The 27,037-nt window shown below is 45.8% G+C and overlaps 1 protein-coding gene across 2 annotated transcripts in view; it reads left to right on the top strand.

The window, feature by feature from the left end:
- Window positions 1-4,386: 4,386 nt before the first annotated feature.
- COP1 (COP1 E3 ubiquitin ligase) overlaps window positions 4,387-27,037 on the top strand; it is a 689,508-nt gene continuing 666,857 nt past the window's right edge. The window contains exon 1 of one of the 2 annotated variants that reach the window (XM_085601600.1): window positions 4,387-4,971. In XM_085601600.1, coding sequence (XP_085457726.1) covers window positions 4,751-4,971 — 221 coding nt within the window. In that variant the 5' untranslated portion in view covers window positions 4,387-4,750. The remainder of the gene's footprint in view (window positions 4,972-27,037) is intronic. The other variant, XM_085601601.1, reaches the window with a different exon arrangement.

The following is a 27,037-nucleotide window of genomic DNA, read 5'->3' as shown; positions in this document are numbered from 1 at the left end:
ACCAAGAAACTCAAGAGTTCTTCATGGTACGACTTACATAACACAATTGTATATATACCCATAGACCTGATTCAGTCGGGAGACTCCCAATTTTTAAAGCCAGAAAAGCTTTATTTTGACTGTACGAGTTACGACTGATATTACCTCTGCTTCAATAGAAATCTATGCCTCTGACCACGGCCCCCGCAGGGGGCCAATCGGCGGTCGGCGCCTTAGTGCCCCCGGGGCACCGGTCACCCCTCCCCTCCCCACCGGGGGGGGCGGGGTCGCAGTCCGGAGCCCCCCTCTTTGGGATGGCCGGAAGTGACGCGCAAGGCGTGTCACTTCCTGGCCCTGGGGTGAGGGGGAGGCTATTTAGCCTTCCCCCACTAGGGGAGTGCGACCGGCTAAGAAGCCGCATACCCTGTGCCGTGGGAGCCGGTAGGAGACTAGCGTGGGTTCACAGCCCCAATACACCAGCATTGCAAGGCTGGGAGCTGCCTGGGTCCCCGCTGATCACGGGCGGTGCAACACCTGTGGCGCACCCTGGTTAAGGTTATCGCCCCCCCTCCCGTCGGCTACGCTGCCGTTGAGGGTGGTGGGGGGCATGCAGTGGGCTGCGTGCGGCAGGCACAATGGACCTGGCACGGGGATCGTTAGTATGGTACGAATCTTGTAAGCTCCCCGTGCTTAAATGTGTAATGTAAATAAGGTGCTCAGGTAAAGCGCTCCAACACCTTCAGCTCGCGCTATATAATTATGCAACATGTATTGCTGGCTTCCTAAGGCAGATAAATGATACAAGTGCTTGCAATTTTCACATACGCGATTACGGGCATTAATAAACCCCCCACACCTCAATGGAGAATCTGGTGCGGTACTCGCGCGATTCGGGGAGCGGGTAATATGGTACGAATGTCGTAAGCACCCCCTGCGTGAAGAGGTAATATAAATACGGTGCTCATGTTAAACTGCTCCAATGCCTTCCGGTCAAGTTCGCGCTATATAACTATTCATCATGTATTGCAGGCTTCCTATAAGGCGGATACATGATACCAAGACATGCACTGTCCACATCACGCGATTACGGGTATTACGAATCCCTTATTCTCCCCGTGCTGGCTTGTGTAAATACGGTGCTCACATAAAGCGCTCCAATACCTTTGGCGTCGAGTTCGCGCGATACAAATATGCAACATGTATGTGCTGGCTTCCTATAAGGCAGATACTTGATACAAGTGCATGCATTGTTCACAAAATTTGCACCAATACCTTCCGGTCGAGTGCGCGCTAGATAAATAGGCAAACATGTGGTGGCTGGCTTCCTATGATGCAGACACATGATACAGGTACATGTATTACTCACAAGAATTTGCTCGTGCCCACATTCGCGCGCATTAGGCGTTTCCGGGCATTACGACGACTCCTGCACCTGAATGGGTTATTTGGTCGGTGCTTGTGTTCGGCGCGCTAATAATAAGTGGGAACACAAAGTCCACGGTCTTGGGTAACTTCCAGCGGTAGGTCATTTGGCAACAGATGAAGTATCAGCGTGTAGGTGACAGACATCTGCTCCCCAGCAGCACCGTGCCCTGGGAGCACGCGCGTTGCCCTAACTCTGAGGCCCACCCATAGGGGGGCCGAGTAGCAAATCAAGTAAATAGGTTCCATAACTGGGTGAAACCGCCATCATTGGAGATAGGCGCAGGTAAAATAGGGTTTCTTCATGTCTAGAGGACCATTGCGGTTGGGGGTATCCCCCAACGGAATCACTGGTCGCGTACTGCAGCTGCAGGAGACTGGGATCCTGGTTTACGGACACTTTACCGCGCTCAGGGAGTGCTGCCGACCTACATATGGTGCTGCTGTCCCAATAACTGGGGTGTCAGTGGGGCAAACACAAGGGGGCATTATGTCAATAGAACACTTGTCACGCCCAGGGTGCATGCAATCTCTACTTCAACGGAGCTGGAATTTGACACTGTTAAGGATGCTCTGGGTTTGTGGGGTGGCAACCCCCCCCCCCCCTGCCACCCTAGTACTAGGAAGCATGATGGGAGGGGCGAAGTAGGACTTAGTCATCCCTCAATGCTTGAACTTTACAGACAGCGCGCAATGCTTAAGTCAGACAGATTCCCGAAGCTGGTAGGCCTAGGGGGGTCTCATCACTGAGGGATCTGTAGGGGCTTAACTCCCATAAGGAATAAGGGATGGTGGGCAGGGGCAAGAGCCGCCCCTTGCCCATGGTCACGCGCGGGCAGCTAGGAGCACTCCTGTGCTCCAGGTTTAGCAATCAGAGGATTAAGTAAAACCCTTCTCGCCTTAATAGCCAAAGAGGGCAGGCCCAGAATTGTGAAGAGGTGTAACTTTCCCGCTGGGGGGCGAATAGTTCTTGGCACATCTTCGCAGGCCCAACTGGTCCTTTATTTCAGCAGACCCTATCCGATTTGGATGGCGTCTCGGGCTTTAGGGACATAGATGGGGCCATCTACAACACCAGGAGCTTTAGCTCACTGGTAAGTCTTGGGCCTGTGGATATAGGGGATCTCACAGGGTTTGAGTCCCTAGCGCTGTCACACTGTCATGCGGTGGCAGAATTTCAAACTCTTCTTTCTGCTAGGATGGTTCCCTTCCAGCTAGTTGCAGGAAGCCCTAGATAGGAGAGGTTGCAGGTAAGACTATAGCGGGTTGGTGGGGGGCCCTGGCTGCGACGGTTAGCCGCCTCCAGGGCTGTGGCGGAGTTACAGGGCGATCTGGAAGCAGGCCGGTACAAAGGGTACCTCTGCGCGGCACCATAGGGGGTGCCTGAGCCAAAACCGAGGAGCCTCAAGGGAGGTCACGGAAGCCGTGTCGGCGCCCCGCTAGTCCTGCGGGCGGTTGTGGGCCTGAACAACCGGGGGTTTGCTATGCGACGCTCCGCCCCGAGAAGGGGGGCGTGAGTAGAATTACCAACGGCACGTGATCGTAGAAAGAATCACCTGGGGGGCAGCAACAGCGGGCAACGCTCCCGCGCTGCCCGGCTCATCAGGCGGGCAGGCGACCCAGTTGGTTGCCTGCCCTTGGATCGCCCGTAAGATAACCCACCCATTACATATACTGGAATTATGTAATAAACCTGCAGCATTGTGTTACCCAACACCAACTGTCTTGTGTGTGTCATTTGGGTAACCTATTATGGGGGAGGGGGGACAGCGGGTTGCCCCTGGGGGTACTATGCCGCTGACCGCGGCCCCCGCAGGGGGCCAATCGGCGGTCGGCGCCTTAGTGCCCCCGGGGCACCGGTCACCCCTCCCCTCCCCACCGGGGGGGGCGGGGTCGCAGTCCGGAGCCCCCCTCCTTGGGATGGCCGGAAGTGACGCGCAAGGCGTGTCACTTCCTGGCCCTGGGGTGAGGGGGAGGCTATTTAGCCTTCCCCCACTCTCCTGGCGACCTCTTTGTCGCCCGCTTCGCCTTTTCCCTCCCTACCGCTTACCCGGCGTAGGCGTTGGGTGGGGGGGTTTTTCTGAGCGTTGTAATGTTTTCTTTTTTCGTTGCAGGCGGAGTTACAGGGCGATCTGGAAGCAGGCCGGTACAAAGGGTACCTCTGCGCGGCACCATAGGGGGTGCCTGAGCCAAAACCGAGGAGCCTCAAGGGAGGTCCCGGAAGCCGTGTCGGCGCCCCGCTAGTCCTGCGGGCGGTTGTGGGCCTGAACAACCGGGGGTTTGCTATGCGATGCTCCGCCCCGAGAGGGGGGGCGTGAGTAGAATTACCAACGGCACGTGATCGTAGAAATAATCACCTGGGGGGCAGCAACGGCGGGCAACGCTCCCGCGCTGCCCGGCTCATCAGGCGGGCAGGCGACCCAGTTGGTTGCCTGCCCTTGGATCGCCCGTAAGATAACCCACCCATTACATATACTGGAATTATGTAATAAACCTGCAGCATTGTGTTACCCTACACCAACTGTCTTGTGTGTGTCATTTGGGTAACCTATTATGGGGGAGGGGGGACAGCGGGTTGCCCCTGGGGGTACTATGGGGAAATACAATTTTCACATTATTATTTGTATTTTATTTTAAAATCCCAACTGCCTGTTCGAAAATGTTGGCATGTATGCAATTGGAACAGACATCATGGATCCAACAGTTAAAAGCTATTTTACGGAGATAAAGTTGAAAGCATTTTAAATACGTATGACCAATGTATGGAACGATATATATCATGTATCGGGAGCTCCCATAATCCAGAATATGACGACATGGAACTACATTCTGCCCCAAATTCTGCCTGCATTACAAATTGTTTTTAACTCCGTTTCCTCGGGAGGCATGGCGTCCGCAGCTAGCACATTACATTGAGAAAGTAGCGCTCTAGCTCTTTAGCAGATTCAGGAAGTGGGCCGTGACAACAGCTGACATCATGTTTTTATTATTCGATGTACTTTATTGTCGTGTCCTTCTCTAGGGATGCTATTTTCAAAATACTCATGTCGTTAAATCCGTCCCCGAACATCTGTATTTTTTTATCACCTTTATTGTTTCACTCCTAGATAGATAATATATTTTCGATAGTCTTTATTGCTAACCAGCGCCGTTATTTTTAAGACACTTAACGCCGGGTCCTCAGTCGCTTTACAACAACAGTCTTTATTGTCCCCGATGTTCGCGGCAGTGATGGACTTTTAAATCTTTATTGTTCCCGCCTTCACCAGACATTGTTTTTTTGGATTACCTTTATTGCTCTCTCGCCGCTGACACAGACAGGGTTAGTGGACGGCGCCGTAGTCTCGCCATGTCCTCTACCTCAACCCCCGCGGGGTCCGGCGGCCCCCCGTCGTCTCCCCCCTCGTCCTCTTCTGCGCCCGCCAGGCCCGGTCTGGGGCGGCTCGGCGGGGCCCGCGGCCCAAGTAGGAAGAGGCCGCTCTTAAGCCCCCTGTGCAGCGGCGACAGCGGCTTCCAGGAGATGCCAGGGGGCTGCGGGGGCTACCAGGACAAGAGCAGCGACTTCTTGTGGTAAGGAGCAAGTGGCAAAAGGGCATAGAGGGAGGGGAAAGAGGGTGTTGCCTGTGCAATGTTAGTGACTTTCTTAAAGTGAGGGAAAGGAAGGTGGCAACCGAGCCTAAAGTGGAGGCACAGTTATGGTCCCTAAGTCACTCTAAGTACGCCCGATACCTATTATCCAGCTCCTGTCTTTAATTTAACTCGTTTAGTATCCTAGAAGTTGTTTTCGTCCAGTGCTTCAGTTTAAACAGTTGAACTTAACCCCAGATGATATGTATTAAAAACAAATCCCTGCTTTGGTTTCATGGTGTTCAGTGTTGTGGCCACTCGTGTACCTGCCAGGTGGCACCATGCCTAATCGAGAGGTTAGTCCTTTTAAATAAACGACACTGCCAGGTTGTACTGACTTTTTTGCCATCATCACTTTGGATGATGACGTTTCAGTCCTTACTTTGAACCGTAAAGCACAAAAGGGTCTCAAAAGGCACACGCAGGTGGCTAAAATGCCAAGACAGGCTGAATGTGTCATGGGTTGGCTAATTGGCTTCTGTTTTTAAGGAGTCTATAGAAAGAGCTAGATACAAGCAACAAAGTAGGAAAACGGGCCATAAGACATAGCTGCTAGGTTACACAGTTTCATATGTGACATCCTCGACCAGTCAACTTTTTATAACCATTAACCTGTGGGCATTCTGGGACTTGTAGATTAGTTCATATTGTTTTTATGGACTCCAAGTCAGTTATACCTGTGGTTGGGGAACAGGGAAAAAAAGATGGTATGATGACTATTAGTACTAAAGTATTTACTTACTGTTGTGGGGATATAAACACACACAGACCATTGCTATATCCTGTCTTGTATGCTGTGTATTTAATGTCTGCTGTCTGTGAGATAATGTAGAACCCTTATGAGCAGTAGATTCCGCTAGTCAGTAGGGCTAAGGCTGACTTTGTATTAACATGCTCCTGGTGGGGAGCTATTTAATGCCATATACCTTAATAAACCTACCTTAAGCCACATCTCATCCATGTCTCATTCATAACATTCATGTACATGAAAGAGACAGGTTTTGAAAAAAGAAACGGGGAACGTATTTTTCCCATTGTCTTGCATTGAAAGGGAGGCAAGTTTAGCCATGAGAAAGCTAAAATAAATATACTTTAGGCCTTAAAAAATCCGGAATCTCCCGCCTAAATCAGGTCTGTTATGTATAACATCTACATGTGAAAATCTTTACTTCGTAACAGGATATGAGTACAAGTTATGGTCAGGACAAGGCCAGCAATTACTGGTTTGGTTTAGTTTATATAAAATAATTAAGTTACTTAAAAGTATTGCAATAAAAGTTACACAGGATATAAATACAAGAATACATGATGTGCATAACATTTACAAAATTAAGTCTTTGCATTCCAATTTAAAAGTATCTAGTTATAACAAGCATTGGCATAGCCAATAGGTCTCGCCTTTGGGACCTTATAAGTGTTTAGCCATTCAGCAGTTGATGTAAGGATATTGCGCTGTATAACTAAATACTTATAAGGTCCCAAAAGCGAGACCCATTGGCTATGCCAATGCTTGTTATTTATGTGTTTTGAAAACTTGCAAGCGATGCGTAAACAGGCACTTTGTACTTATAGTGCTTGCTTACGGGAATCCAGGCTGGCATTAAAAGAGGCGCAGTTGCTGCCAGCTTTGCTTCTCGTAAGCAAGAGCTATAAGCACAAAGTACGTGTTTACGTATCACTTGCAGGTTTTCAAAACACAAATGAAAGGCATTATCATTTATAATACAATATCTAAAAGTCTCGCAAATGCGAGACCGATTGCATTGCAAATGCTTGTTTTATTTTGTGTAAGTGATTATGGCATGGCTAACTGCGGCCGATTATACAAATGAGTGGCAGGGAAGTATAAATACTGTTTCAATTGCACTGCTCACAGCAGCCAGCTCTGTGTTCGCTGCAAATGAAACGAGCACCGAGATCTTCTGTTGCTGCCAAAATTACGATTACAGATGTGAATGAATTTAGATATTTAAAGAAACGAGCTCCCCCTGAGTTCATATATTCTGTAAATGCAACTGTCCCACCTACCTCTCACACAGCTTTTCACATACACCCTAGTAGTCAAAGAATGTCACCACTGTCTTTGGAAAGATGTGTCAGCCCTGGATCTTTCAGGACAGTGCAAATGACATAAGAAAAGGCTACACTTGTTTTCTTTTTTTGTCTGGTATTTATAGAGGTACCGGAGAAAACTTTCTAAAGCGTCATGACGTGCAGTCCTATTTTGAGAACACCCCGAAACTGCCTCTGAAACGATTTCTCTACAACCTGGAACCAATATTTAAAATACTCTTTCCTGCTGTAGTGGAAGAAGTCTGCTGCACCATTTACTTTAAAGCCAAATGGGGGTGGACAACAAGCAATGGCGGGGACAGAAGCAACACAAAGGAGGTTGGGGGTAAGGAAAAGCAACACAGGGGAAAGACAAAACCTAATCGGATGGGGGAAGCGAAGCAACACCTACCTGCTTTGTATTATTACAGTGGCAAAATTGCTTGTTGTTAGTTATTTTCTGTAAGTTGTGTTCTTGGAGATATGCACAGCGGGCTATTACACAATTTACAGAAAATAACAACAAGCAATTTCACCATAGTAATAAACGGAGCCTGACAACGATTCAAAATAACCATTGAGTGATACAATACCTTCAGGGCAAGCTTGCGGTATAACAGTGTGTCTGCAAAATTAAGTTGGTTGGGGAGAGAGGACACAGCCAATCAGTGAGCCCTTTGACACTGGAACCTCCCTGCAAACTGCTGACTAGGGAGCTGGGTACCCATCTTGGAGCCTCGGCGTCAGCTCACTATTTTGTAAATATTTTTACATTTTTGTAAAGTACATATTGTCCCCCACCCGCACAAATGTTCTTGAAAGAAAAAAACTGCGATTATAGCGATACTGTAGAGGTGGTGGGGCACGCACGTACTGTTGTGTGAGGGATGAGGGGGTGAGGAAAGAAGGCACATGGAGATAAAGTATACAAAATATAATTTGAATTAAACCAAAACAAAGGCAGTGATCTTGGAGGCGTGGTGGGGGCGGGCAAGTAGTGTTTCGGAAGGAAGGGAGCCTTTTTTATTTAGCTATATGATTTACTAAAGGGTGGCAGTCTATTTTGGTGCCGGGGGCAATTTCCTGTCCCAGTTCTACTCTTCACCCAATCCAGGAATACAAAGATAACACCAGTCACTGAGAAGCTTTGGCAAACACGCACGACTGGCATCTGAAAACAAGTGACATAGTACATCTGGTTCAGAATTTTTACAAAAAAAAAAAATGATTATAAACGCACATGCACCTTGAAAGCGCTGTGTTGTGAGCTTCCCTGACGTGGATGAACCTTGCCACTGGGATCGAAAACTGTTTGTGGGGAGGAAGCTTGGCATAGGAAGAGAAGATTTCTACCACCGGGATATAAGAGGTTTGCTTCGTGGAGGAAGAGAAGCTGTGTAGGCAAAGAACATGAGAATGGCTCGAGTAGGAAAGAAGTTTGGCATCTGGAGAAAAGTAGCTTGACAGGAGGAAGACATACAATACGGCGACGCAGTGGGGACCTTGTGGGTGGCTTGGAGATGGGTGAACCTTGGCTTGTGGAGAAACAAGGAAAGGGATCGCGATCGCGCAAAAACCATAAAAGCAGGGGTGCACGCCGGCAAACACGCGAGTGGGACGGCAAAAGTGAAAGCAGGGGTGCGCGCACGACGGCGGAAGAAGTGAAAGCTCCAGATGGCACCTCGGGCGCTGAAAGCTGCCGGCTGCGCGCATGCACGCTCGCATGAACGTAAGCCACGCGAGAGAGCCAGCAGCACTTTGAAAACTCACCTACTAAATGTCTCTCCGAGCAGCGCATGCGCGCTGACTCAGCGAGACCTAAAAAAGGTGGAAATAAGTGCTTTAGAAAACAAGAAGCGTTATTATAGCATATTAAATGTTATTACGTAGGTCAATGTCACATAGAAAGGAAAAGCAGTTTGTTTTCAAACTTTGGATTCAGGCTTATTTACAGCTCTTAGGTTTTCACTGAGGAAATCGGGTTCAGAGTTTTATAAGCCAGGGTCAACCCCTGTGTTGCCTTGGTGGAAGAGCATATTGGCCCTAAAAGCGATGGAGCCATTTAAGCTGCTGTTTTAATCTGTTGCTCTGAACAAATTGCGTTGTGGTGTAATCATTGCTCCACCTTTAGCAAAAATTTGACAAAGCGGCAGTTTAGCTGGGGGTCCCCCAGGTCCTGCCTTCTTGTTCGAATTCCCCTTTGTTTGAAGGCCCTAGTTAATAGTTGTTTCCTTTCTTTGTGGACAGTGTTGCAGGAGCAGACTAGATGCAACAGGTCTTCCTTATCGCTCCCACAGAGTCGGCAGACGACAGGGAGAATTACCACGCACCCAGGGTGCCATATGATCTTTAACTGGTAATAGCCCCAGCCGGTATTTTAAAAACTTCAGCTTGATAAAATCTGGGTAACCAGTACTGAAGTATGTTTGAAGAGCAATAGTTTTATAGTTGTTGAGTGTTATTCACCCATGCTCTCTTTTTGCTAGTGTGACCTTGTTCTCTAAAACAGACTGAGTTTTGAGTGACTTCATGACCAGACGCTGAATGTCTGAAAATTGGTAGGAACTTCCCAAAGTTGGTTGAGACCTGCAAGGACCAGGGACTCTTGCAGGTAAACTCTTGCCAGTGATGTATTGCAGTGCTGTAGCTCGTCCCATAACATGTGGTTCAGTGTGTTGGGTTCGGCGATCCATAATGGGTTTGAATAAAAAAGTGGGTGGGGCAGCAAGAGGGTTTTGGGTAATGAGGGTCGTGGGAAACACTAAAGATGGCTGTGACTATCTAGTATATTTATGTTTGTCATACTCTTTGGAAGTGCCCACTTTTGTCATGTGAGGGAATCATGTTCTGCTCCAGTCTGTGCAGTATTGCTAGCTGTGCATTTTAGGCTACTGGTTGCATACATTTTTAGAATTTAAAGCCTTCTCTTGCACAGATACCACTCTAGGGCATCAAACCAGTTCTGTACCATCAACATTTCATTTAAAGTTATCTCTGTGTCATGTGCTATTTAGATTTTTAGAGTATCTAGGACTGTAGCCCAACACAGTGATAATGGGCAAATTTAAAGTCTGGTGATAAATGATATGCTGCATTCATGTTTTTATGACATATTTGTTCTGGGAGTCAGGAGTTTTGAATAGTTGTGTGGCATAGTAGAACACACTGTAGTTCTTAAAGAGATTGTGCCACAGAAGTTAGAAGAGATGCATATCGTTTAGTTCCTTAAGGCCAGGAAATTTGTCCTTGACCAGATGTTGGTAGGATGAAAGTGCTAAAGGTTGAGTATTTGAATTGTAATACACTGGCCGCCTTTTGAGCTAAAATGTATTGTAAGCAGGTAACCCAGAATAACTAAATTGGCTTGTTACTGTCGCCCTCATCATGTCATAATGCCTTACTGAATATAACAAGGACATAGTGTAGGGCAAAAGTGTCCTCTGATAATTGTAAAAAATGCTAACACCTTTTAATGATATTGTGTGAACCTAATAGATTTCGTATTAGATCTAGTAGTAAGTCATTATTTTTGTCTCTGTTTAATGTTGACATTTCAGGTCATCAGTCTGGTTCTGTCGGCGTGCTATGCAGTCAGTGACAGGATGCACGGACTGAACTCGTTTGGACTGTTACTCAGCTAGGGATCACCAGTGCTCTGCTTAGGATTTTTGTGGGGGGTGTCAGCCTTTAATCTTTCTTTGAATAGACTTTGAGGACGAATTGTGCTTATTTACCGTTTCGGGCTTGGAGTGCAACAGTTTTCTTCAGAACGACAATACAAAGTTCCCTGTTCTGGCATTGTCTTTGATTGTGGTACCTACGTGTTACCATTAATGAAAGAGGAAGCTTGGCATAGGAAGAGAAGATTTCTACCACCGGGATATAAGAGGTTTGCTTCGTGGAGGAAGAGAAGCTGTGTAGGCAAAGAACATGAGAATGGCTCGAGTAGGAAAGAAGTTTGGCATCTGGAGAAAAGTAGCTTGACAGGAGGAAGACATACAATACGGCGACGCAGTGGGGACCTTGTGGGTGGCTTGGAGATGGGTGAACCTTGGCTTGTGGAGAAACAAGGAAAGGGATCGCGATCGCGCAAAAACCATAAAAGCAGGGGTGCACGCCGGCAAACACGCGAGTGGGACGGCAAAAGTGAAAGCAGGGGTGCGCGCACGACGGCGGAAGAAGTGAAAGCTCCAGATGGCACCTCGGGCGCTGAAAGCTGCCGGCTGCGCGCATGCACGCTCGCATGAACGTAAGCCACGCGAGAGAGCCAGCAGCACTTTGAAAACTCACCTACTAAATGTCTCTCCGAGCAGCGCATGCGCTGCAGTTATATCAGATTGGGTGATACTACAATCCGTCCCTATTAATAGCAGCACCTCATCCAAACTACTTTCTATTTTCTCGACAAGATCGGGTTGCTGTACAACTTTTTCCCACTTCAGGTGACGCTCGTCATTTGTAAGCCGAACAGTCTAAAGTGCATTGGGCGCTGCTGACCAGGCCCCAGTGCATGTTCTCTGACCCCTCAAAGTGTATGCACAATTAAATCCATGACTGGCAAGTTTTCCGTTGCATATGAGTCCCTAGTATATGGTACTTTAATTACGTTTATTGACCTGTAACATCAAACAGATCCTAAAAACTTTTCAACATTGACGCACAAAAGGCAGTTTGTTATGATGTGGGGCAATGAAAGTGCATTAAACAGTTTTAAAAAGTTTTGCAGCTTTAACCTTCAAGGCAGTTTTTTATGAGGTGAAGCAATTGAAGCAATCTCCTTCTGTGTTTCAGTTCTGCCCTGTGGGCGCCCTAGTGCCTCCCATTTAGTCAGCAGGAGATGCGGAGTAAAGCAGGTTAGTGGGGCCTTCCCCTGGTGTTCTAGTGTGGTCTGTAGAGTGCCCTAGGTAGTTTGCTGTGTTCCTCCCCCTCCCCCCATCCGCTCAGTCTCCTCTTTGCTCTCCTGTGCTACCCCAGTGTGGTGTGCTTAATTTGGATCCCATGAAGGGGTAATCGGAGAGCTCAGCACATTCTGGGGGGTTGGGATCGTTACCGGACGTGGGGCCCGTCAGTTCGTTAACCTTCTCCATTCATCTTTCCAAGGTTTTTCCGCATTGTCATCTGTTCGTACTACTCGCAGCCTCTTCTCCTCCACTATTGCCCATTCCTGCATATCTTTCTACTATTTGTGCTTCCCTGAGGGTATGGGTGCAGCCCAATGTATAGCAATGTGTCTCATCGCCAAGAAAAGTGGGTGGAAATTCTTGCGTTGGCTTTTGGGAGTGGGATCAGTTCAAGCAGACAGTGTCTGGGTGTGAGTTTGGGTTTGGTTCCTGATATTCCCCTAATTTCTCTAACACCACGGACCAGTAACCACTCAGGGAAGGACGTCTCCAGGTCTTGTGTTTGAAGGCTTTTTGGGTGCTGTGTATCTTGGACATCCCGCCGTGGCACATAGGGAAAAGTCTGTGAAGTCTGTTGGGTATTAGTTATGTGCAGTGTAGCAAGTGAAATTGTGTCACTTTGAAACTGGCTTTGCTTGCCACTTACTTCACTTATGAGCAGGCTCTTCTCCAATGCTTTTCTGTCAGTGGGTCCTTTAGATCTGTGTCAAGCCCCTAGTGGGTTGCTACGGTGGTCTCCCTTCAGCGCCACGCATAGGTGAGAGTTCATGCCTGCTGGACCCTGTGTCCAGCAGAAGCTGCAATGTCTGGGATTCCGGAGGTTCTGCCAGAAATAGAGGCCAAAGTTTCCAGGCTGTTTGGGATATTTTTGCTTATGGCAGCTGTTGACATTGGCAGAGTTTAAATTGTCTTCTTGTCTCCTCGAAGGAGATAAAGACCTCCCGGCTGATACAGGTCTCCCATTAGTTGGCACCCCTTTCTCTCTATTGTCTCACGTCCATTACAGTGTGCATCTGCAGCAAAAGACTCAGCCACCATACCAGTGATAGTGGGGTATATGGTGGGCGGCGTAAGACCTTGCTTGTCACCAGTTCCCGCAACTCCATCACCTGCTGCAAGGTATGTAAGTAGTCCCTCTGGGCCTGGGAACCCCCCATACGGTACCAAGTGAGGTCCGAGTCCTCTAGCAGTCAGCTCAGCATCAGTTTTTCGCAATTCGATCCCTCTTCACACCACAGGGCTATGTATTGGATCCATCCAGCTTGTAATATAGCAGTATATCAGGAATTCCCAGTGCCCCTGTGTCCAAGTCCAACTTCAGGATGTCCAGCTCAACCCTGATCCTCTTTCCTGTCCATACTAATGATATTATGATACTGTTTAGCTCTGCAAACGTGATTCAGGGTATGGCTCATAAAATGTTCTGTAAGATGTAAAGGCATCTTGGTAAAAGCACCATTTTGCTCAATGCTACCCTTCCCATGACCGAGAGCTAAAGGGGGGCCCGTAAGCTAAATGTCACTAGTGGACTGCAGCACTTATTGTACCAGAAAAAACACACAAAAGGGAGTGCCTCAAGAATTCAACAATTGTATTGTAGAGTTTGTTCTCTTTCTTTCTTCTCTCTTCCTTTCATGAAGTACACATAGTTCAATGATGTCAGTATCAATGTACTCTTCTCCAATATCGAAATAACATGGGAGCCGTGGTATGAAGTCTCAAAACAATTCCCTTTATTATTCTTCAATACATCAAAGAAACAGCCCTGCCAACGCGTTTCGTCCTCCGAGAGGACTTCATCAGGATTAATGTTTTTCATTACAGCAATGTCACTTCGAAGTTCAAGTGTAAGATGGATCATTTCTCTGTGAAATTCTTGGAACACTAGCATTGCTCCTTTATTGTTGTAGGTAAATACCAGGTGAACACAGATAAATATTATAGCTTAATATCCACACCCCATTGGGTTCTGTAAGCTCAGACAGGATAATACGGCACGCCACCACCATCACTGACCTGTTTCCCTTGTGGGACGTGCAGCTGTCTTTAGCCAGAACTACTCTTGCTTTGCGATTATTTGCTGCACGTATTGTGCCACCACTAGAGTGACACAGAAAAAACATTACCCTGCCCTTTTTCCAAGCCCAAATCTTCTTTATAATATTTATGAATCACCACTAAGATAGGCCTTAAAAGTCCCATAAAGCAGGGTGCTAGATATGAAAAAGGATATGTTTATTTTATGTTTTACAAGTCCTACAGTGAAAACTCCTCATTGTCGTTTTCACTGTAGCAAGGATGATAGTCCTATTACCCAATATGGAGTTACACATTTTTTTAAAAAATAATATTTTATTAGTATTTATTTCACATCGAGATATACCATAACACAGGAGATATAGCAATTTGTATATTCACAAGCCTGCTGGTCAAAAAGTGGTGATAGACATACAGATAAGAGCCCACTTGATCGTCATCATTCAGTTCCATAGTACCCAAAATTCCTAGTTCCCGATCGAAGGGAGGTAGTTTCCCCGACCCCATTTGATCTCTTATCTAGTGGTTCATGGGTATGATTCATCTGTTATCTCTCCCATTTCCAACTCATAATGTCTAATCCAAGCGCTCCAAATTTTAGCAAATTTCTTGGGGTATCCTCTGACTTTATAGATTACCTGTTCTGCAGCCATATGCAGGTCCATGCTCACCCTCCACTAGTTGACCGTAGGAAGGCCCGGAACACCCCACTTCTTGGCTATGTCTCTTTTAGCGGCTACTAGGCCCAGGTTGCATAATATGAGTTTGGGACGGGGGAGGCCTACATCTGAGGAAATTCCCAGTAGATTGTATTTGGGGTCCATGGGAAATTTGTCTCTACAACACTGTTCAGCTCTATCTGTAACCAGTATTTTTTAATGAGGTGGCAGTCCCAGAGTGTATGTATATAGGTGCCTCTTTCTGTCTTACACTGTAGACAAATCTGTGCTTCTGCTCTCCCCATTGCATGTAAGCGTGCCCTATCGAAATATGCCCAATGCAGGATCTTAAATTGAATCGGGTGTAGTTGTAGCTTAATGGCTACCTCTCTGGGGTGCGTTAGCGCCGCCTCCCAGTCAATGTCTTCTAAAACTCCAGTTGTAATTTCCCATTTGGATCTAAGTATTGTCAGCCTATCTGGGATGTTTTTAATCAGGGTTTTATATGTCCACGAGACAGCCTTTTCTGGTATTTCCTCATTTCCCCTTGTAATAGCCTTCCCTCTAGTGGTGCGAATTCAATAATACCGGAAATGTCTAGCTTTTCGGCCTTCCATGCATGTTTTAACTGGAGGTATTTGTATCTCTGGGTGTTACTCAGTTGGTATTCTCGTTGGAGCGAGCTAAATTAGATCAAGGCATCTTTCTCTAGGAGGTCTCCTGGCTTAGAAATCCCAATTGTGTGCCTTTGCCCGAAGCCCTGAAGTTTGCTGATTTCTGGTAGTCTCATTCCCTCCCATAGTGGAGTTTTGCACGTGTTTCTTTTGTCTCATTTCATTTGTCGTTCCGCGCCTTTCCATGCCCCAATTGTTCTTTGGTTTGCAGGTAATCATTGCTGCAGCCCCTTAACCCTGTAAATGTAGTTAAGGTATGTGTGTGTCTGAAATTGAAGTCTTTCTAGGGCATAGGTAGGATGGTCTCCTGGCATGTGTCCCCATTCATTGATCATGACTAGGTATGCCACCCTTTAATAGGAACGCATGTCTGGGAGAGCGATCCCTCCATTGTATTGGTTGTGACGTAGTGTCTGAAGTGTCACTCTCAAATGTCCCCAATCCCATAGCAGTATTGTATTGTAACTGTATTTATATAGCGCTTACTACCCCTGATGAGGCGTTGAAGCGCTTTTTCGGCGAGTAGCACACTACTTCGTAACCAATAAGGGATTAGTGGTGAATTAGAATAGTGCAAATATGAAAGTAATTTTTTTTAAATAAACTTTATTTAGCATTTTATCACAATGGTAGCATGATATATAATGTTATACAGAGTCCATGCCAACAGCCAAGAAATAAATGTGTACATATATCGATTGGTTTGGTTATGAAAGACACGACAGAGTGCAGCCCATTCGATGTTTAGTGGACAATATCCTCAGAAGCAAGTGACATCTTAGTCCATACTGAAATCTCCACTCCCCAAACAAATGCAGCAACACTGTATATACAGTAAAGGATACAGAGAACACTTAGGAAGCCGAGCAGTGCAGTGCTTAGAGTGTGATAGAAGTCTCCACTAACCAACCCCTGTGGGGAGTATGCCCTGTTCCAACTGAGAGGTAGAGTTGTGCTGCAGAGATGCTAGGTAGGCTTTGAAAGGTCCCCATATGTCCCTGGGCCGTGATGCAGCTGGTACTGTGGTGGCATACACCTCACTCCTTGTGGTGCAAGATGCTAGGCTTTCCAACCAACCCCTAACTGTAGGTGCTGTCCTCCTGCCTCAGTGAATGGCCACCTCTCTCTGTGCCAATAGAAGACAAATGGCCGCAAGTTTTCGAACTTTTTGGGGAAAGTTAACTACATATCCTAAGAGGGCAATTTCGGGTAACGGGTCAGTTGGTAAATTAATCATGGACCCCAATATTTTATGGACTGTTTCCCAGAAGGATTGTATACGCGGGCAGGTCCAAGCTATGTGAGCGAAGTCTGCGTGTGGGGCGTCACATTTACGGCGGTTATGGGGTCTGCAGGGGTCTATTTTGTGGACTCTGGCCGGGGTAATGTATATTCTGCGTAGAGATTTGAAGTGTATTAACTTGTGTCGGCTATTCAGGGAGACAAATTCGTCTGTTATTGAACTACCCAAATCTCCCTCCCAGTCTCTGCGAATCTTGTCATCGCTGAGTGGGACGAGGGTCGCACAAGCTTTGTATAGTTTGAGATGAGGTGGACACCCCGGTCGCTCTCAATGACTAGAGAGAGAGAGAGAGGAGTGAATGATTGTTGTTCAAGGTGAAAGTCAGGAAATGTGGTGCGCATAGCAGAGCAGATTCGCCCCAATATAAACCTGTCCATAAAGGTGGCGTTAGGGAACCGAGACTAGTCACCTATTTCAAAAGCGTGACCGTTAGGGAATAGGTCACCAGTGTTTGTGATGTCGAATTTAGTTAAGGTGCGTTGTACCAGTCACTCACCCGTGATCGGCAGCCAGCGGGCATTAGGGAGTGGCAAAGCGGTAGAGTATAGGGTGGCCGTATCAATGACCTGCCAGAGTTTTTCCCAGGCCCAACTAGTCGTGGAGACCGTTTGAATATCGTTCGGATCACGAGGGAGACCTTTGGGGAGGATAGCTGCTAATTGTTCGGGAAGAACAAGGTCAGCCTCTGGACATAGAAAGGGGATTCTGGCATTAGGGTGACACCAGGCATGTGCGTAGTAATCTAAATGTAAGTCGGGCACACCATAGCCCCCTCTTTCATAGGGAAGAGTCTTGACCTGCCAGGGAACTCGAGCCCGTTTGTTCCCCCCAGACCAGATGTAATAAATGTGAGCGGAGCGTCAAAAAGAGACTATTTGGGAGGGGAATGGGAATGTTGTGAAAAAGATATAAAAATGTAGGGAGAACAATCATTACAAACTGTAATCTGAGCCACTTTTCAATCTGTGTTTCAAGAGTGTGGACTGCCTGTCCATAGTTGAGGCGGACGATCTGTTCGGCATCTAGGTGGATGTGGATGCCCAGGTACTTGACGGAATCCGTGCACCATTCCAGTGGGAACTCAAGCTCCCAGGCTTTCGTACTGGGAGTTAGGGGGGAAGATCACAAACTTGTGCCAATTGATGCCTTGGTCTGAGTGTAAGCCAAAACAGAGTATTTCACGGATGAGAGGTTCTAGGTTAGCTTGTGGGTCTCTAACGTAAAGAATTGTGTCATCAGCGTACAGCGATACTAATAGTGGGCCAGTGTTAAATTGTAGGCCTCTGTGCAGGTGTTTTTCTTGGAAATTACGTATTAGGGGGTCCATAGCAAGAATAAATAATAAAGGTGAGAGCGGGAAGCCCTGTCGTGTGCCCGGTTTTAGTATAAAGGGTTTGGAGAGCGTTCCATTCATCCTGAGCCGGGCTGTAGTGCGGCGGTATAACAGTGCCGTGGTAGCTACAAATCCAATAGGCATCTCCATGCATGATGGACAGAAAAAAGGGCCATTCCAATGAATCTAAGGCCTTTTCAGCGTCGAGTAATATTGCAGCTGCCGGTACATCTGCATTTATCCTGTGTAGGATGGAGAATTATGTTCTTAAATTAAACGATGTGGAGCAGTGGGGGACAAAGCCGGTTTGTCACGGTCTCTAAAGTTCATGAGGCCGGTGACGATGGGCATCCAGGATTGGGTCGGGCCTCAGCGTACGATGGGCGCGCTCCACCACGAACAAGGGGTGAAGGAGTCCCTCCCAAACATTTCAGTGAGAATAGTTTCAACGAAAGTGTCCATACGACCCGTAGCTGTGGATTCAGGCACCCCTAAAATGCGTATGTTGTTTTGGCGACTGCGTGCCTCCAAATCTTCATTTTTGGTGGCAACATCTGTGAGGATGCGTTCCACGCGTTCAAGTCGTTTGAGGGATTGTGCCTTCCCGTTTTCGATGTCAGATATATGGGATTCCGCTACATTAAGGCGCCTGTCATGGACCTGGATCTTCGCACCAAGATCAGCGAGATTTTGGTCTAGGGCATCAAATCTACCGTCTAGAGCTTTAAATCCTGCTCTCATCTCCTGTAATAGTGAGCCAATTTGCCCTGCAGCGTCGTCGAGGCGCCCTGCACCCTGTCCGCCCTCAGCCATGGTCGAGGAGTCGTCCGGGGCAGTCTCTGCCAGTTTTCCAAAAGGAAGGATCCTTTGTTTTGGATCTTTGCGGGCCATGCTGCTGTTCCGGCGAGCAGGACTGGCGATGGCAGGAGTGCCCAGGGCAGATAATCAACCGAGGATGGGAGCTGGTGTCAGCTGTTAGTGAAAGAGGCCCACAGTCACCCGGGATCCAGCACTGTTATCACTGCCAGATGGTGGGCAGCATTAGCCAGTAGCTCGAAAGCAACGATTTCCCCTCTGTGGGGGGTGTCGAGAGTAGCGCCGCCCTGTGCGCCCATTGTTGGTGCTGTAGGCAACCAGGCGCGGGCCATGCTACCACGATGTCATCCCCAGTGATCGATCGCCGTGAGCATGCAATTAGACCGAAGGCCGCAAGTGGGAGGAACGTGCAGGCCCTGTCCCCGCAGTTCCCAGTGAATCGCAGGGGGAGCTCACCATGTGGTGCACGGACAGCCAAACAGGCCGCCGCGCTGTAAGGGATACAATCAGTGTGGGAGATGCACACAATTATCTAGCCCCGTGCCCTATGCACTCACCGCCTCCTTGCTGCTTCAAGTGTTGTACTTTAAATTAATTTGATTTATTTATATATATATTTTGTAGATCAATAGTGAAGCAACTGTAGATAAATAGTTATGATTAAAAAGATTTACTTATTTATGCAGTCACATATTAACATGTTAAAAACATAGATTAATGTAACTCAGTAATATGTACATTTGGTAAGCAGACCTAATGAATAGCTATATATGTAACATAAAAAAATTAACATAATTATTTCACACGTTTATACAAAGGAATACACATATATAGGTACATATCTATAGTCCAAATTAATGCTTATATACAGAGAGAGATGCTGTATGTTTCTATCTGTTTGTGTATGGTGGTTATGTGGGCAAGAGCCAATTCTTGAGTAGTTTTTCTGAAGATAAGGTGGTTATCCGTGGATCTTATGTTGGGGGTGTTTGGGGGGGGGGGAGAGTTCCATAGTTTGGCTGCTTGAACAGAGAATGATGTGCCATCCATTGTTTTTTTTTCTTGAATCTTGGGATTTTGATGTGAGATGCCACTCTAGAGTGGAGGTTCCTTTGTTGAATGTGTTTAGTGATTTTATTCCTGATGAAGAGGGGTCCCGTTCCATGTATCGCTTTGTGGGTGATACAAAGCAGCTCCAACGTGGATCTTCTGTCAACAAGTGACCAATGCAGGGCATTCAAGGGACAGGAGATGTGATGTGGTCATGCGGTTTTATATGTAAGAGTAGTCTGGCAGCCGAGTTCTGAATCCGTTGTAGTCTTTTCATGGTGGTTAAAGGTGATCCGTGGTAGAGGCTATTGGCGTAATCGAGTTTGGACAAAACAAGGAAGATGGTAGCCTGGACATTGTGTAGAAATCCCAATTGGGGATAGGTTAATCGCAGAGTTTTTATAGTAACAAATCTTGATCTTACTAGATTGTCCACTTGGGCATGCATTGATAGCTTGGAGTCCATGGTCATTCTGAGGTTTCATACTTCCTTCAATATTTTATGCAGTGTTCCCAGATCCTCAAGGCAGATGAAGCTGTGTGACATCCTCCGACTCCGCGATCATGCGCCGCAGGTCCATGACGCCGCCATTACGCAGATCTCGCCAGACCCAACGCCGGTCGGGTATCACTGGAACCGCTGCTCTGATCTGCTAGTTGCGAGGTTCACTGTGCTCGGGTGCCGCTCATGTGTTCAGCGGTGATCACTTCCCGGCTGATGGCCCCATAAAAATAGGGAATATTCAATGTATTGCTGGAACGGCCGGCGGAGCTTCAGAGCCGCGTGGCCATCATGGTCCGCGGCTTGGCCACGCCCCGAAAATATGAAAGTAATTTGAGTGGTGGATATGATAGTCAGTTATTTGGATTGAGAAGGATAGTGGAGGATAGAAGAGGGAAAAAGGTTTACATTTATATAGCGCTTGCTACCCTTGATGGGGTTTTAAAGCGCTTTTTCGGCGAGGAGCATGCTACTCCGGAACCCATAAAGGATTAGTGGTGAATTAGTATAGTGAAATGTGAAATCAATTTGAGTGGTGGACATGTTAGTCTGTTATTTGGATTGAAAAGGATAGTGGAGGGATAGAAGGGAAGGATATAGAATATATATATCTTTTTTGGAGCTCATAGCAGTAGGAGGAGGCTTGGGATGAGTAAAAGGGAGGTGGAGGGAGATGAGTAAAAAGGAGGTGGCGGGGGAAGAGTCAGAGGGGGGAGGGTTTGGTAAGGCTTGTTTTGAGGGATCAGAATTGTAGAAGGAGGTATGAGATGATGCAAGGAGGGGTAGGGTAGGGAAGAGTCTCGAGGGTTATTTTGGGGATCATAGTAGTGGTATGGGGTTTGGGATGAATGAGCGAGTGGAGGTAATGGATATATTGATGGAGGTATGGGGTGAGAAATAGTTTAGTGCAATGGAAAGAGTAGTAGAAAGAGGTTTGAGATGAGTCAGAGAGTTGAGGTAGAGGATACATTGAGAGCGGTACAGGGTGAAAAATAGGGTAGTGCATTGGATATGCTCAATTAGAAGAAAAGTAATAAATAAGTAAAAGTAATAAAATATATAGATCCAAAAGTGATATAGATCCATAAGTACATGGAAAGTATATAGATGCATAAAGAAGGTAGTATATGTAGATTAAAGATGCATTAAATAAACTCTGGCTTTTAAGTGTTGTACTTTAAATTAATTTTATTTATTTATATATATATATATTGTAGATCAATAGTGAAGCAACGGTAGATAAATAGTTATGATAAAAAGATTTACTTATTTATGCAGTCACATATTAACATGTTAAAAACATAGATTAATGTAACTCAGTGATATGTAAAAAAAATTTAAGCAGAACTAATGAATATCTATATATGTAATATAAAAAAAATTAACATAATTATTCCACATGTTTATACAAAGGAATACACATATGTAGGTACATATCTATAGTCCAAATTAATGCTTATATACAGAGAGAGATGCTGTATATTTCTATCTGTTTGTGTATGGTGGTTATGTGGGGAAGAGCCAATTCTTGAGTAGTTTTTCTGAAGATAAGGTGGTTATCCGTCGATCTTATGTTGGGGCGGGGGGGGGGGGGGGGGCAAAGAGTTCCATAGTTTGGCTGCTTGAACAGAGAATGATGTGCCATCCATTTTTTCTTGTATCTTGGGATTTTGATGTGAGATGCCACTCTAGAGCGGAGGTTCCTTTGTTGAATGTGTTTAGTGATTTTATTCCTGATGAAGAGGGGTCCCGTTCCATGTATCGATTTGTGGGTGATACAAAGCAGCTTCAACGTGGATCTTCTGGCAACAAGTGACCAATGCAGGGCTTTTATGGGACGGGAGATGTGGTCATGCGTTTTTATATGTAAGAGTAGTCTGGCAGCCTAGTTCTGAATCCGTTGTAGTCTTTTCATGGTGGTTAAAGGTGATCCATGGTAGAGGCTATTGGCGTAATTGAGTTTGGACAAAACAAGGGAGGTGGTAGCCTGGACCTTGTGTAGAAATCCCAATTGGGGATAGATTAATCACAGAGGTTTTATAGTAACAAAGCTTGATCTTACTAGTTTGTCCACTTGGGCATGCATTGATAGCTTGGAGTCCATGGTCATTCTGAAGTTTCATTCTTCCTTCAATATTTTATGCGGTGTTCACAGATCCTCTGGTCATAATGTTTTCAATCGCCACACGTGAGTATTTCCGTTTTGGAAGGATTCAATTTGAGATAGCTCCACGTCATCCATTGATCTACGGTTCTGAGACAACTGAAAATTGGTGAGTTTCCAATGTCTTTGGGGCATTGCAGTTGAAGGAGTATTTGCCTGTCATCTGCATAGTTATAGCATGTGAGGTGAAATTGATTGATCAGTGCTGGTAATGACTTCATATAAATGTTGAAAAGCATGGGCAAGATAATAGAGCCTTGAGGGACCCCTGCTTTTGTGAAGTACGGTTTGGACAAGAAAGGTGGGGTATGGATGACATTAGTTCTGTTGCGAAGGTAGAACGCGATCCAGTCTAGAGCAGTCCCCTCTATACCGGCTTCGTAGAGTCTTTGTATCAGAGTGTCATGGTCAACCGTGTCAAAGGCAGCTGAGAGGTTCAAGAGAAGTAGTGCAGCAACACCGTTGCAGTCAACTGTGTTCTTCAGGTCAGCCCAGATGGCAAGAGGGCAGATTCTGTGCCTCTTCCTGGACGGATTCCCGTTTGGAATTCTGAAAATATGGCATTCTCTTCAACAAATTGTGAAATCTGGGCGAAAGCTGCTCTTTCTATCCGTTTTCCCAGGAAAGGTTCATTTGAAATTGGTCTGTAGTTGTCAGTGGTCAGCGGGTCCAAGTTTGTTTTCTTCAGTATTGGGCGTATGTATGACTTTTTGAGTTCTTCTGGAAATTTTCCGGTAGTTAAGGAGTTGTTGATGATTCTCCTTACTGGAGTGGCAACAGAGGTTGTTATAAGAATTGTCTTGAAGGTTTGTGGTGGACATGGGTCAGAAGGGCTGCCGGCAGGCCTGCTTGCTTTGACCAGGTCCATAAATTCATTGTGTGAAATGTGTTGGAAGGAACAGAGAGGCTGGTTTAGAGTATTCTTGGATTGTAGGTTTGTAAAAGGGTTAGAGCTGATGCTTTGTCTCTGTTTTAAGTATGAGTCCAACGTGTCTGCTTTGTCTGTGTAATGATTTGCCAGTTTGTCTTTGCACTCTTGAGTAATGGGAAGAGCTGCTGCTAGGCAATTTGATTTATGAAATTCATTGAGAATGTTACAGAATTCTTTATTTGCACATTTAGCATTTTGAATTCTGTCTGATTAGTATTTTTTCTTTGCTTTTTTGATAGCTGATTTGTAGAATATGTTAATTTTCTGGAGGGGAAGTTTGTTTTGAGCCAGGCACGCTGCAGCCTTCTAATTTGTTGTTTTCTATCTCTGTATTTCTTCAAGGTGCTCGTTTTCTTTTGTTCTGTTGTATGGCTTTAAGTGGTGTCAGGATAGTAAAAGTTTCCTGTAGCCACTCATATATAGTTTTTGAACAGAATGTATTGTTTCTAGATCTCTACAGGATGTTAGCTGTGTTTCTAAGTGTTCCAAATTGAGTTTGTTCCACAGCTGATAGGTGGATGATAGGTGATAGCTGATAGGCGGATGCGCGTTAGGTGTGTCGCTTAGTGTTGTTTTATGTTAGAAGGCAAGCAAATGGTGGTCTGACCATGTGACCGGAGTCATCTTTTGAAAGGTAATTAGTTCTGTATTAGCACAAATGACATCTAGGATGTATCCAGCGTTGTGTGTGGGTTCATGGAAGATTTGATGCAGGTTCAGTGCTTCTAGGCCAGCAATGATTGTTTTCGGATGGGGCATATTTGGTGTGTCAAACCAGATGTTAAGGTCACCCATAACGCATAGGTTGGAGTGTAGTGTTATTAGGTTTGAAACTGTGTCTAGGGGTGCATCTGGGAATGTTGCCTTGCTAGGTGGAGGTCTGTAAAGGAGCAGGAAGTTACAGGAGAAAGGCGGTGTAGGATTGAATCCCGTGAAAAGGGCCTCACAGTCTTTGATGGAGACGTCGTCAACTTTAGTGATATGTAATGTTTGTCTGAACACAACGGCTGGACCACCTCCTTTTTTGCCTATATGGTTTTGGGTGACCGTTTGAGGAACGGCTTCATTTAGGGCTGGAGCCATATCATCTCCCAACCATGATTCAGTTATGAATAGTATGTCTGGTTTTGTGTCAGTGAGTAGGTCGTGTATGTGATGTTTGTTCTTAGAAAGTGATTGAGCATTTATTAGTAGACCGTTTAGAGAATGTACTTTGGAGATAGTGTGACTTTGTTTTGTAGAGGAGTGAGGAGTATTTTGTGGGCTTACAGCTGGTGTCATTAGTGTTTATATTGGGTATATGAGGATAGCAATTGTGTGGCTTTTCTGTATCGTGTTTTTTGTCCAGCAGGCTAAGAAGGCTTTTTGATGGGTCTGTGTGTGTAGGTGGTGGAGACGGTGTTTGGGAGTTAGTTGGTGTGCATTACTGTTTTTTTAGTGTAACCTGGTTGTGCAATAGACATGGAGAAGCGAAGTTGTGAGGTGTGGCACTTTGCTTATTTTGTTTGCGTCTGTTTAGGGTGGAAGGTGTATGAGTTAGGGGTGGCTGTGCAGAATGTGGGCCATGTAGTAAGGTTCTAAATTGTCCAATGGATGAGAGGCGGTTAAAAGAGGGTTTCTGTGATGCTGTATATGTGTTGGGTGTAGTGCAAGAGAGAAAGCTTGGTTTTGGAGTTTGTTCATTTGTGTAATTTGAAAGGTGGGTATATGTTTGTAGTTTGTGATGGTAAGTATTATGAGGTGTTGCACTTGAGAGATTTTGTTGTGCTGGTGTGCTTGATAAGTTTTGTTTATGAGGGGTAGTGAAAGGAGATGCTGATCTATTTGTTTTCTGAGATGGATTTGTTAGTATAGTTTTGTTTGTGAGTGAAAGTTGTAAGGTAAAGAGGGTGGTGATGTTTTTGTGAGTAGAGTGCATGTTGTGTGCAAGAGGGGATGAAGTAGAGTTGCGAGTGTTTATCTTAGACGTGTTTGCTGCAAGAGGTAATATCTGTGGTGCAGTGGAGTGTAAGTGTTGTGCGGTTGTCTTATTATGGTTGAAAGAAGAGGAGGATGTTCGTTGGAGAAATGATGGAAGGCTGAGAATAGGTTTGTTATTGACAAAAAGGGGTCTGTTAGGTATAATTACAGCAAGGAGTGTGTGTTTGGTTGGGATATAGTTCAGTGTGGTATGGATTTGGATTGTGTTAGTGATGAGTGGATTAGTTAGTGGTATAGGATAGAGCTGTGTACTGTTTGTAGGTGATGGTGTAAATGTGTGATAGCTGGGATAGAAGGGTGTTTAGGTGTGGTTTGTGTGGTTTTGTAGGGGGTGCTGTGACATAGAATTTTGTATAGGGTTGGTTTGTAGTAAATGAGTAGAGTACATGGCTGTGAGTGTGTTACTCTGGTTGTGGATATGGGCGTTGTAGGGTGGGTGCTGGTGTATGTAAAATTGGGCAGCATTTCTGGCCCGAGTCCCGAACAGGCTCAAACAGGCACTCACCCATGTCCTCTCCACTATTAGCCTCGAAGCCCCGGCCTTATATAGTACTAGTAATCAGGTAACTCCTTCAGCCAATGTAAACCCAAAACCCTAACACTAAGCCATCACAACAGAAGCCTTAAACCCTAGAACCAGTAGGAGACCAAGACCTTCCAATCAATCTTAGCCCTAGTCCAAGCACCTAATTAGACACAAAACCCTAAACCCTACATCCAATAGAAAGCCTAACCTCAGCCTCAACCCTATTCCCAGCAACCAATCACACAGGAAACCCTAAGCCCTACGTCCAATAGAAAGCCCAGCCCCAGGAACCAATCCGAAACCCTAAAACCTAAAGTATGCCCAGACTGTCTATTACTTTAAAGAATACTTCTGATATTTTACTGAATGTGTTCTGCATAATATATAGTAATTTTGTGAGTATAATCACTGTATGCATGGCTGCTCTACCTAGCAGCGTTAGGGAAGTCTCCTCCACCTTTCGACGTCTTCGTGGAATTCTGTGAGTATCAGTATGATGTGGTTAAGACTGGTTGTGTTATTTTTTATTTTTTTTATTTATAAAGATTTTATTAAAAACCAAAGACAAAATTACAATGCATATTGATGCATCCATGTTTTAATAGCATACTCCATATAGAATCAAGCATTTTACAAGGCAGTATTGCTGAAGTAGTATAGTTAAAGGTGAAGAACAAGAGGGGAAAAGGAAGAAATAACTGGGAAAGAAACAAAGAAAATTACAATAACCTCAACATAGGGGGTAAACCAGTGCAGCAAAACAACAAAAAAAAAACAGTAATTAGAAGCCAGATGTTAAGTCAAGCATCCCATTTCCAGCCGGGTGAGTAGCAGCATGGGAGTACAGTAATTAACAGCACAATATTCTAACATCCCGGAATCCCGGATCACCAAACCCAATAGCCACAGTTAAGGCTTAGCTATCCTTTGCACAAGTCGACACATGTAGCGTACTGTGATAACCCCTTAGGATTCTGTTGCATAGACATTTAGTGGGGCCCGAGCCCAATCCTGGAAGGGACCCCAGATATCTCGAGGTCTGGAAGCAGCTGGCATCAGCTCCCAGAATGTTTCCAGCTGC

Source organism: Triturus cristatus, chromosome 4_2 (assembly GCF_964204655.1).
Source record: "Triturus cristatus chromosome 4_2, aTriCri1.1, whole genome shotgun sequence".
NCBI classification, from domain to species: domain Eukaryota; kingdom Metazoa; phylum Chordata; class Amphibia; order Caudata; family Salamandridae; genus Triturus; species Triturus cristatus.
This window is presented reverse-complemented; position numbering and strand designations above follow the sequence as displayed.